At 33.1% G+C, this 12,664-nt stretch overlaps 3 protein-coding genes across 3 annotated transcripts; 2 read left to right on the forward strand and 1 right to left on the reverse strand.

Moving 5' to 3' along the window:
• Nucleotides 1-1,280: 1,280 nt before the first annotated feature.
• Nucleotides 1,281-4,678, reverse strand: LOC104229053 (cell wall / vacuolar inhibitor of fructosidase 1-like). Its single transcript, XM_009781626.2, has 2 exons — nucleotides 4,373-4,678; nucleotides 1,281-1,501 (listed from the first exon to the last, which is right to left on the reverse strand). The coding sequence occupies exons 1-2, from the start codon at nucleotides 4,667-4,669 to the stop codon at nucleotides 1,283-1,285; spliced, it is 516 nt and encodes a 171-aa protein (XP_009779928.1). The 5' UTR covers nucleotides 4,670-4,678; the 3' UTR covers nucleotides 1,281-1,282.
• Nucleotides 4,679-8,041: 3,363 nt separating this feature from the next.
• Nucleotides 8,042-8,782, forward strand: LOC138885354 (uncharacterized). The gene is made up of 2 exons (XM_070166298.1): nucleotides 8,042-8,522; nucleotides 8,628-8,782. Exons 1-2 carry the CDS (start codon nucleotides 8,042-8,044, stop codon nucleotides 8,780-8,782), a joined length of 636 nt encoding a protein of 211 aa, XP_070022399.1.
• Nucleotides 8,783-10,319: 1,537 nt separating this feature from the next.
• LOC138885355 (uncharacterized) lies at nucleotides 10,320-12,664 on the forward strand. Its single transcript, XM_070166299.1, has 5 exons — nucleotides 10,320-10,809; nucleotides 10,999-11,184; nucleotides 11,717-11,788; nucleotides 11,929-12,103; nucleotides 12,184-12,664. The coding sequence occupies exons 1-5, from the start codon at nucleotides 10,320-10,322 to the stop codon at nucleotides 12,662-12,664; spliced, it is 1,404 nt and encodes a 467-aa protein (XP_070022400.1).

Raw genomic sequence — 12,664 nt, forward strand, 5'->3', positions numbered from 1 at the left:
AAGAAAATCTCGCAATTGCGGCATGACAGTCTTGGGGAACTTCTCGCAAATGCGAAGAGAGGTTTGCAATTGCGAACCCTGCTCCCCTCGCAAAAGCGATATATTAGTCGCAAATGCGAACTACCCAAAATCCTATGTCACTTTTATATTGCGAGACAGGTATCACAATCGCGACACCTGAGGCCCCTCCTGCTAAGCTCGCAATTGTGAACCTGGTGTTTGCAAATGCGATACCTGAAGCATCAGCACACCAGATTCTGCAATTCAGTTCAAAATACTCTGATACAAGTTTGAAACTCATCCGAGTCCTCAAGACTCCAAATCAAATATCTACACAAGTCTAAAAACATCATATGGACTCGCTCGCATGATCAAAACACAAAAATAACATCTAAAACTACGAATCGAACACTAAAACGCATAAGTAAATTTCAAGAACTTCTAGAATTACAACCACACATCCGAATCCTTTCGAATCAACTCCAAATGATACCGAATTTTGGAGACAAGTTCTAAATAGTATAGGACCTATTCCAAGTTCCAAATCAAATTCTAAGCTCGATAGCTAAAAGTCAACCTACAGTCAAACTTTTCAACTTTAAATTACCAAATTTCAGCAAAACAACACAAATCAACCTTCGGACTTTCGAAATCAATTTCGAACATACGTCCAAGTCCGAAATCATGATACAAAGCTATCGGAGCCCATCAAAACACCGTTCCGGGGTGGTTTTCACAAAAGTCAAAGTTTGGTCAACATTCTAATTTAAGCTTCTAAGTCAAGACTCAAAGGGTCCGAATCAACCCGAGAGCTTCCCGAAATAAAACTAACCAACCCCGCAAATCATAAAACCATAAACGCACATGTATGAAGCATAAAAAGGGGTAACAGGGCGAAATTACACAAAACAACCGGTCGGATCGTTTCACACATGTGGGAACTAGTAGTTTGTTTAACAATGACACAATCACATATGTGTTTCATCTACAAGTACAATCTTCTATCTATGTCAAAACTAACTAAGGAACTAAACTGGATGGTTGCTTTCTTTCCTTAATTCTGCATTTTTCGGGAACTAAACTACGTAATTTTTGTCTAAATACCCATTTTGCTTTTTAAAATAAAGAAAATAATATTTGGGACATAAAATAAATTCTCTCGAAATAATCCAAAAAATCCAATATTCCAAGATCAAATCTGAATATTAGAGGGAAAAATCAATGTCTTTTCTAGTCCAAACTATTTGACCATTATTCCAATGATTGGGTATGTACATACTTCTTACTGGAGTAGTAGTAAAGTTCTTATAATCGCTCTGGCCACATCAGAAAGCTCATGCATGACTGTGTTTAAAGCAGTGAGAGGTGAGTTATTACCACCAAAAATTTTCTCACATTGATCAGCATCACCAAAAGACCCAACTATTGCATCTTCAGCAAACTTTGGGTTCCCTTTTGTCAAAGCTTCAATGGCTTCTGGCACACTCGTCGTTAGGGTTACCTGTTAACAAATAGAATAACATAATTATATTGAAAGAAAGCTTTGAGGCGTGAAAAACTTTTGTCCCAGAAAAATATTTTATTTTGTTTGCTATAACTATTTAGGGGAACACAAACATTAATTACATAATTGAACTAAAAATAAGTGTAGGATCTTGCAGAATTACTGGCCAGTAGAAATTTCTCTCGGATATAACAAAAACAATAGAATATTGCAAATTCAACTTGACTTCTTCTTTGAGAAAGGCTCAAATTAATAGAATTTGATTAGAAAATTTTACTTTGAACAGACATCTCTTTTCTCGATCAAATATATTAGTAGTTAGACTTAAGACTTAAATTTAAAAATAAAGCTGAGGAAAGAACTCAGACAGAGTCTAGGGTCCGACAAAATCACTAGCCATTAGAAGTTTCTTTAGGATATAGCAAAACCAATAGAATATTACAAATTTAACTTGACTTCTTTTTTGAGGAAGCTTATATTAATAGAATTAATTAAAAAACTTACTCTGAACAGACATCTCTTTTATTGAACAACTATAGTAGTAAGAATTAAGGGTGTGTTTGGTATGAAGGAAAATATTTTCCAATTTTTCCATGTTTGGTTGGCTTAAATGTTTTGGAAAACATTTTCCTTATGAACTCATTTTCCTCCAATTGGAGAAAAATATTTTCCTTATCAAGAGAAGGGAAAACATTTTTCAAAACTCCTTCTCAACCTTCCCTACCATCACCAACTCACCCCACCCCCACACCCAAAAAAATATTTTTTTACCTTATTTTTTTATTGCAATTTCAAATTTCTATTTTTTCATTTTTTTTTCAATCCCCAACCCCAACCCCAACTCCCTCCCCCCCCCTCGCGCACAAAAATAATTTACTTTTTACTCGTAATTTCAAATTCTGTTTTTTCATTTTTCTGCCCCCCACCCCTCCCCCGAAATATTTTTTTTAAATATATTTTTCTATTTTAGTTTTTTATTTATCGGTTTAAAGGTTCAAAATTCTACAAATTTCAAAGTTATGAGTTCGGAGGTTTATGTGTTTGGAAGTTTACATGTTTAGAAATTATAAAGTTTACGGGTTAGAAATTCCGTGGTTTTGAAAGTTTATGAAAAATGTGGGTTCGGAAGGTTGTTGGTTTGAAAGTTTATGGCTTCATGTTTATTATATCTAAATTATTTATAAATACTCTTGAGAAGTCATTTTTAGTAATTTGCGTACCAAACACCGAAAAATGAATAAGATTGCTACTTGTTTTCCAAGAAAATATTTTCTTGGAAAACATTTTCTGTTATACAAAACACACCCTAAGACTTCAATTTAAAATAAGACTGATATTCTTTTACAGAAATAAATCCCAAAATAAAAAGTACTCCTTCTCTCCCAATTTATTTGACACGGATTTTGAGAGTCAAACTCTGAATTTGGACGTAGAATCTTTTAAATTTTTTTCCATATTTGGGCGGAGGAAGTAGTCTTTAATTTATATAAAAATATAAAATTAAATGAAAAGGTCCAAAATTGTCCTTCTACTATGGTATATTGTTTACTTCTACCACCCATTATACTTTTCGTCCAAATATATTCCTACAGTTAACAAAGTTTGTATAATTGCCCCTAACCTTAACGGATCTACACCATGGCAGCTGACCCCCTTAATTTTCTCCATGTCAGCTGCCAAGTCAGCAGTTCCAACCAATAAAATGTCAAGGTGGAGTCCATATCACCACTTTTAATAATATCTTAATTATTGCATTTATAAAAGTGCCACGGAAGAGTCCATGTTACTATTTAAAAAAATATTTTATTTATTACACTTATTTACTAAATCAGCAAATTAAAAAAATCCCAAAAAAGGTTGCTTCTTCTTCCTCCTCAATGCTTCTTCATCTTTGCTTCAAATATTTCGATCCAAACAAATTTTTTAACCAAACGCTGATCCTCCACAACTTCTCCACATGAATATTCCTAATAAACTACAAAACACTTAGCTCAAACTTTAGCAAATCAGAATACCCATCTTATGTTTTTGAGCTTTCTTACAGCTCCTTCAATGGTGATTTCTGTTTTTTTTTCAAATTTTTTGAACACCAGTGTTATTCTTTCCTTTTTAAGATACAAAATTTATTTTTTCCACTAGATTTCAGTATAAAACAAGCAAAAAATTTTAGGATCTTGAGCCTTTTTTCCATCTTTGAATTTCGATGATCAAAAAAATATAGTTCAAGTATTTTTTTTACTCAAATCCACGAAATCAGTATTTGATTCACGACTTTAAGCTCAAAATGACAACACCCAGTCGATCTCCTCCATAAATAATCAGCTAATCTAAGTGAAATCGAAATTTTTAGACACCCTAAGAATATACCGTAGTGGATTTCAAGAGCTATTATTGGAGAACACCATTGTTAACATATTGAAGGTCTTCAATTGTGATTCCTTTGATGAACCCTAATTTTTCAACAATGATGATTTGTTAATGGGAGAAGAAGACTAGATTTCATTTTGGTGGAGGTATAATCTCTGCAATGGAAAATGTAAAGGGAAAGAATGGAAAAAAAATGAGAAAGTGTTGGGAAAGGATTTCATTTTTAGGGGGTAGGGTAAAGAGATTGTAAGGGGAAATGGAAACTTTTTTTGGTCAACTATTCAAATGCAGAATATTAGAGGGGTTGGGTGGGACCTGCTGACTTGACAGGTGATATGGAGAAAATTGGGGGTCAGCTGCCACAATGTAGATTCTGTTATGATTAGGGGCAATTAGGCAAATTTTGTTAAGGATAGAGATAGATTTATATAACGGGGGAAGAAGTAAACAATATACCATAGTAGATGGACAATTTTGAACCTTTTTCCTAAAATTAATTACCTTGTAGGAGAAAGCACAATTCTTTAAAGGGACAATCCAGGCTGCCGGAGGATTTGACTGCTGGAGTTTGGAGATGGTGGCCGTCGCCTGCGTTGCTTGAACTTTGATGGCATCCACAATTATCAGCGCCATCGTATGGACGTCGCCGTTGGCACTACGTGGATCGGCGAGTAAGGTTTTGAGGCATAGCTGGACGTTGGGTGTATTCTTGCATGTGTTTTGTACTAGATTTTTGTCGGCACTGGTTTGCAATACTAAGGTCAGAAACAACGCAAGATAAACTAACTTCTTCATCATCTTGAAAATGCTAAAACAACTAATACTAACAAGCAAATTTTCAAGTTCTATTGTGGAATCAAAGGAAACATAATTTGAATTGGTTGTAGACATTATGCCAAGAACTTCTTATATAGATTACTATGCTACTAGAAATGAAGAAAATCTAGATTACATGAAATAATAGGGAAAATATTAAATTATGGAATATTATCATTTATAAGTTATCCAGAATTAAGAAGAAGATTATTTACCTACTAAATTAAATATTTTGAATGAATATAATTGCAATAAATATTTTGACTTTCAACATGATTAATTTGTTTTCATTGACAGATTACGTGCCCTATCAATATATTATTCAGAGAAATGTTTGACAAGCAACAAAAGGATTCACAATTTAACAGCATTGCGATCGACTTTACTCCGTGAATTAAAGCGTGCATAATTTAGTTTTATTTGGGATGAAATTACAAGTATATCAGATAATTTCTACAGTTAATTAGTTTATCCTCGCGAAAAGAATATGGTGTTGCCTTTTTCTTATCTCTTTCCTTTTTGAGATTGATTTTCGGAAGCGTTTTAATTAAATAATTCTAGGCTCTTGTTTGATTGAAAGACCTATGTAATGTAACGTAGTATTCCCTAGCTGTATGGACTCTAATCGTAATTACCGATCGAGCATTTTTCTTTCTTATACGATATTTGAAACTTATTAATCAAAACTGTCCTAGTTTTGTATATTATCCACCTTAAACAAGGATTACTTACAAATTATATACAATCCATTATTAATGCCTTAAATTAGAGGATTTAGTTACATTCTTTTCCTTTTTTTCTCTCATCTCCTCTTTCCTCACTGCCGCCTCTCTCATTAATTTTTCTTTCTTTCTTCATCACTCTCTCTCACTGTCTTTCTCTCTAAATAAGCCTAAAAATTGTCTTCTGTCAATCAACCTATTAAAGTAACCTCCAGTTTGTCACTGGTTTGCCCTTTTCTCTTTTACGTTGCTACCCACTAAGTATGGAACTTTAACAGTGCAAGAATATTATTGAATTCAAACTTGTGACACTTCGGTTTATATTGTGCTCTCTTGAAAATCAGATTATCATGCAGTTTGATAGTCTTTTTCAAGAGATGAATTAAGCACATAGTAAGAAGGTCGTAGGAACCGAAGATTCGAACACTAATCTATCATAAAGCTTTAAATTCGAATTTGGGATTTCAAAAATCATTATTTGTTTAGATTTGGTGTTGTTGCAAATAATTGGGAATATTGTTTGGAGTTTATATCTCAATTTTGAGGGTGTTTAGTGAAGATTAGACTTGGTTTTGGCTGAATTTCAGATTCAAACTCGTCGAAGAAGAAGAAGAAGAAGAAGAAGAAGAAGAAGAAGAAGAAGAAGAAGAAGAAGAAGAAGAAGAAGAAGAAGAAGAAGAAGAAGACGACATGGCATACAATATACTTACGAAATTGTAGTAAAGTTGTAGTATAATCGTATGTAAATTATATTCTGTTGTAGTTATATATTTTTTTTTATTTGAATATTGTATGAAAGTTGAAAAATAGTTGTATAATGTATGAATCATCGTATGAAATTTGTATTTCCTTAAAACACTATTTTGTAAGATTCTAAAAGAGTGTGTATGATATGTACATCACATCATCGTTTATGCTGAATTCCCCGACATAAATTCCTCAAATCCATTTGCAGAGATAGATTCCTCAAACTTAAGTTGGGGTTGAAAAATATCATCTACTGTCCCATTGTTAACTTCTTGATTATGCCGTTCACATAGCTGCCGCCATTCATCGGCAAACTGTGCATGAATATGTCTTGTAACTCTGAATTATTATAGCCAAAGTTATTATTGGAAGGATCAAAGTTGCCTGAGTTCTAGAAGTCTTGCCCATTAAATCAATCTAACGAAAGTCATTCCGCGAATAATACTTTGGGTAAATTACTCTTTTGAGGCTCTCTTGGAATGTCAACCTGTGAAGCAGATTGATCTGAATCAGCCAGTGCGTAATTTATATTTAAGTTACATACAATACAATTGTATTCGTACAAATTTAATATAAATTGATATATCTACAACAACATATATACTAAAAATAAATTTCATACAACTAATTATATAGTATATATTTATCTACAACTTTCATACATTATTTTTACTCATTTAAAATATATCTACAATATCATACAACTTAAATATAATTTTCATACAAATTTTATATAATATGTCTTTTATATATTTTGTTTGTATATATTTTGTAGTGGTGTGTGTTTCTTCCTCTTTAAAATTCCAATCAAAACTTTCTTTCTTAATACAATTTTGATACATATCAACAACTTTATGTAAAAAATAGTATTGGTAACTTAAATACAAATTTTATACGACGATTCATATATTATACAACTATTTTTCAACCTTCATACAATATTCAAATAAAAATATATATAACTACAACAGAATACAATTTACATACAATACTACAATTTCGTAAGTATACTGTATGTCATGTGTTCTTCTTCTTCTTCTTCTTCTTCTTCTTCTTCTTCTTCTTCTTCTTCTTCTTTCAATTTGGGATTCCGCCAAAACCAAATCTATTCTTCACCAAATACCCTCAAAATTGAGATATAAACTCCAAACTATATTCCCAATTATTTGCAACAACACCCAATCCAAACAAATAATGATTTTTGAAAATCCAAATTCATATTCAAAGCTTCAAAGCTTTTTAATGGCTGTCAATGGTGGAGAGTCAAACACCTTCAAAATTTATTGACTGACAATTTCAATTTGAATACCAATTATGCAACATGAAAGGAAATTTTTAAGTTAAAACTCTATAGTAAAATGACTGAAATCCATTGATGAATGTTAAATAAAGTGAGGGCAGAATAGTCATTGTATGGAAAGGCTGTTATAAGTTAGTTAAAGCTATTAATGGTTGTTAGAAGAATTAGTTAAGTTAGGATTAAGAGTTAGTTAGATGAGGCTTAAGGAATTGTTATATATATACATAACATTACATTGTAAAGAAGATACTTTGAAAGGAAATAATAATACTCTCCACTATTTCTCTCTCTATCGTCTGACTCCCTACTTCTTCTTCTTCTTCTTCTTCTTCTCGTATCTGTTCCTCTGCTTCTTCTAACTGTTCTTCTGCTTTTATTACTACATTGATTGATAATTCAATCAAGTGTTTCATCTCTGTTTAGCTAATAATTACATGGTATCAGAGCTATACGATACATAATCGTAGCTCCATCACAATCCAAAATTCAAGTCAGTAACATTTCTTGTTGTTTCCAAAAAAATATGCGTTTGATCTGTCCAAATCTTGTGCAGGATAAAGAAAAATAATAGTAAATCGCAAAACTATGGTTCAAACACCAAGAAATCATCTTCAAAATGAACATGCAACACAATCTGGGTTGAATCAAGGGAATCAAGTCAATGGAATTGACTACAATCATCCCTTATTCTTGTCTCCTGCAGATGTGAGTGGGATTCAGATCATTTCGTTCCAATTAGCTGGAATAGAGAACTATTCTATTTGGTTCAGATCAATGAGAGTTGCATTGCTAGGTCGGAACAAGCTGGGGCTAGTAGATGGCACATGCAGCAAGGAAAAATTCCCAGAAATGATGTGGAATCATTGGGAAAGAGTGAATGCAATTGTTCTTTTTTGGATTATGAATTCAGTTGCAAAAGGGCTACTTGGTGGAATCATGTATGCGTCTAGTACACAAGTGATATGGGAAGATCTGGTTGAAAGATTCAACATGGTTGATGGCTCAAGAACCTTTAATCTTCACAAAAAAAATTGCTACACTGTCACAAGGAACAACATCTGTATCAGTATATTTCTCAAAATTAAAAGATCTGAGGGAAGAGTTTGAAGCACTAGTGCCAGCTCCAAGTTGTGATTGTCCAAAATCAAAAGAATTTGTAGCTTATTTGCAGAAATTGAAACTATATCAATTCTTGATGGGACTAAACGATTCTTATTCAAAGCAAGAAGTCAGATTCTGATGATATGTCCTACTCCTACTGTTAATCAGGCATATGCCTTAATTGTTAGTGATGAAGGACAAAAATCTGTAGCTGCAACTTCATGAATTCTAGGTGCTAATCCTACAGTTCAGATGGGAAGTTATGAAGCAGCAATGTATTCTAAAACTAAAGGATCTCAGAATTTTAATCAAAGGTTTAGAAGGAATGCTTATCTCTTTTGTGAGGTTTGAAAGATGAAGGGACATAGCAAAGAAAATTGCTATAAGGTAGTTGGCTATCCAAAAGATTTCAAAAACAAAAGGAAAGGGAATGGTGACTCAAATACAAGAGCAGTCTATAATGCCAATGTATTGACAGAAAGGTGCAATACTAGGCATAATTCAGGTAATCAAGAGAGTCAACAAGAATCCACATTCAACTATGGAAACAATGCAAGTACTGAAGTTAGTGCAAACAGCATGAACAATGACAATCCTATGAGTCAGTTGGCAAATTATGCACTTACTAAAAATCAGTATGAACAAATTCTTCAACTGTGGAACAAGACTACATCTAATGATTCTGCATTTTCAGTAAATGCAGCAGGTATGGAAGCAGCCTTACTTGTCACTAATTGCATTAAACAATGAATTATAGATACAGGTGTTACAAACCATATGGTCTCAAACATAAATCTTCTAAAGAAAAATACAATTACAAAAACAGAAAATGCTAAAAAAAATCTGGTACCCAATGGAGATGTTACAGTAGTTTCACATATAGGGTCCATCTCAATTTTAGAAGATAGCTTAATAACAAATGTATTTTATGTTCCACAATTTAAATATAATCTCTTATCAGTTTCAAACTAACTAAGGGGTTACAGTGCTCAGCTACATTCTTTTCAGATTGTGTGTTTCAGGAACTCTTCATTGGGAAGGTGGAGGGGATTGGAAAAGAGGATGGTGGACTTTATCTTCTATACACTGACTCAAGAGGAAAAAAAATTGAAGGCATTAACTACAAGAAGTAATAAGACAATTAAAGCTGGAAATATAGATATAGACTTGTGGCATAGAAGATTGGGGCATGTATGTACTCAAGTATTAAAAAGATTGGTTCAAGCGGATTTAGAAACCATTAAAGATAGAATAAACAAATGCACAGTGTGTCCTTGTGCCAAACAAACTAGGCTACAATTTCCTACAAGTAGTATTCAGAGTAAAGATTGTTTTGATCTAATACATAGAGATTTGTGGGGACCATATAAAGTACCTACATGGGATGAAAATAGATACTTTCTGATTATTGTATATGACTATTCAAGAATGATATGGATATTTATACTGAAAAAAAAAATCTGATGTTTGTGTATTGATTCAGATTTTTCTTAAATATGCCAAAACTAAATTTGAAAAAACAGTAAAAATAGCCAGAACTGATAATGGAACAGAGTTTGTAAACTCTATGTGTGAATCTTTGTTCAAAGACTCAGGGGTTATTCACCAAAGAACTTGTGTCTATACCCCTCAGCAAAATGAAGTTGCTGAGAGGAAACATAGACATATATTAGAGGTCACAAGAGCTATGAGATTTCAAGCTCAAATCCCTATTAAATTCTAGAGATGTTGTGTGTTAGCAACAGTATATCTAATAAACAGAATGCCTAGTTCAGTCATTGGGAATATGTCTCCTTTTGAAAAACTGTATAAAATGAAATCTGCCATTCATCATCTTAGGGTACTAGGGTGTTTATGTTTTGCTAAAATTATTCAAGAACAAGATAAGTTAATGCCTAGGTCAAGACCATCAGTTCACATGGGTTATTCAGAAAATCAAAAAGGTTATATACTATATGATTTAGCTAACCAAACTTTCTTTGTTGGTAGATATGTCATATTTAGAGAAGACACATTCCCATTTGCAAGTAAAGCTAGTATTTCAAAATCTGTGTTTGTGGATAATACCACACAATCAGGAATTTTATATGATAATTGTGAATCTCTATTTGAAATGAGAACAACAGGTATTACAAATATTGGCTCTTCAAATAAAGTTGAAAGGGTACAGTTTCACACTCATCATAATATGAAAATTGAAAATAGTTCAGATGTGCCAACAAACCATAACTATTCAAAGGCTCATAGCTCCGGTAATCAAGGATGATACAATCAAATATCTGCATAACATCAGCAGCATTTTGAGACATCTCAAGCATCTACAGAAACTCAAAGACAAGTGCAACCTCAGCTTAGAAAATCATGCATAGGAAAACAACCTCCAGTATGGATGAAAGACTTTGTATCTCTAAATATCCATCAAGATGTTCCATATGTCTTAGATAAGTACATCAGCTATGACAGAATATCTCCTAAGTATCAAGCATATGTTGCAGCAACCTCCTCAATCACTGAACCTACTAGTTACTCTCAAGCTGTTCAGGATCCTAAGTGGGTAGATGCTATGAATGAAGAAATAAAAGCACTGGAGAACAACCACACATGGGATATTGTAACACTACCAGAAGGTAAGAAGCCTACTGGATGTAAGTAGATTTACAAAATAAAAAATATAAAGCTTCAGGTGATATTGAGAGGTTTAAAGCTAGGCTAGTAGCTAAAAGATATAGTTAACTGAAGGAATTGATTATCAAGAAACACTTTTACCTGTAGTAAAAATGGTTACAGTAAGAACTGTGCTAAGCACTACAGCTTCAAAGAAATGGTGTATACATCAAATGGATGTATACAATACCTTTCTTCAAGGAGATTTACTTGATGAAATATATATGGAGTTACCTCAGGGATTTAGAAGCCAGGGGGAATAAAGTATGCAGGCTTATTAAATCCCTATATGGACTTAAACAGACTCCTAGATAATGGAATACAAAGCTATGTGAGGCTCTTCAGAAGTTCAATTTCAAACAAAGTCAGTTTGATCATTCATTATTTATCAAAAGGACCACTGGAGGGATTGTTATTGTATTAGTCTATGTAGATGATCTACTAACCACAGGACATAGCCTGGCTCTTATTGAAAAAACAAAATTATCATTACAGAATACTTTCAAGATGAGAGATCTGGGAGAGCTAAAGTTTTCTTGGGAATTGAATTTGCTAGGTCACAGGAAGGTATTGTAATGCATCAAAGAAAATATGTTTTAGAGTTAATTTCAGAAGCTGCTTGCTGCAGCAAAACCAACAGTAACTCCTATTGATAGCAATGTGAAACTTACTTCTAAACGGGTATGATGAATATACTGACCAAACAGGAAAATCAACAAACAATGATCCACCGGTTGATCAAGTATCATATCAAAGGTTGATAGGAAAACTTCTCTACTTAACAGTAACAAGACCAGATATTGCGTTTGGAGTTCAGACTCTAAGTCAGTTTCTACAGCAACCAAAAATATCTCATATGGAAGTTGCCTTGAGAATTGTCAAGTATATAAAGAATCAACCTGGTCAAGGAATCCTATTGTCCAGCAATCAGATCAATACAATTACTGCATTTTGTGATGCAGACTGGGTTGCATATCCATTGACAAGAAAATCAGTTATAGGGTTTTTTTTATTAAAGTTGGTGATTTTTTGGTCTCCTCGAAATCAAAAAAACAAACTATTGTATCTCGAAGCTCTGCAGAAGCTGAGTATAGAAGTTTAGCAACAACTATTGTTGAGCTAATTTGGCTTCATGGCATGCTAAAAGAGATTGAAGTTCAGATTAAATTGCCTATTGATATTCACAGTGATAACAAAGCAGCCATTCAAATAGTTGCTAATCATGTCTATCATGAAAGGACTAAGCACATTGAAATAGACTGTCATTTTGTGAGAGAAAGAATCCAACAGGGTCTTATTGCTACAAAGTATATCTCTACAACAGAGCAACCAGCGGATGTACTTACAAAAGGTTTAACTAAAGTTCAGCATGAATATTTGAAGTCCAAGCTAGGGATGTTTAATATCTTTCCACCACCTAGCTTGAGAGAGAGTGTTAAATAA

This window comes from Nicotiana sylvestris, chromosome 2 (genome assembly GCF_000393655.2).
Source record: "Nicotiana sylvestris chromosome 2, ASM39365v2, whole genome shotgun sequence".
Lineage (NCBI taxonomy): Eukaryota > Viridiplantae > Streptophyta > Magnoliopsida > Solanales > Solanaceae > Nicotiana > Nicotiana sylvestris.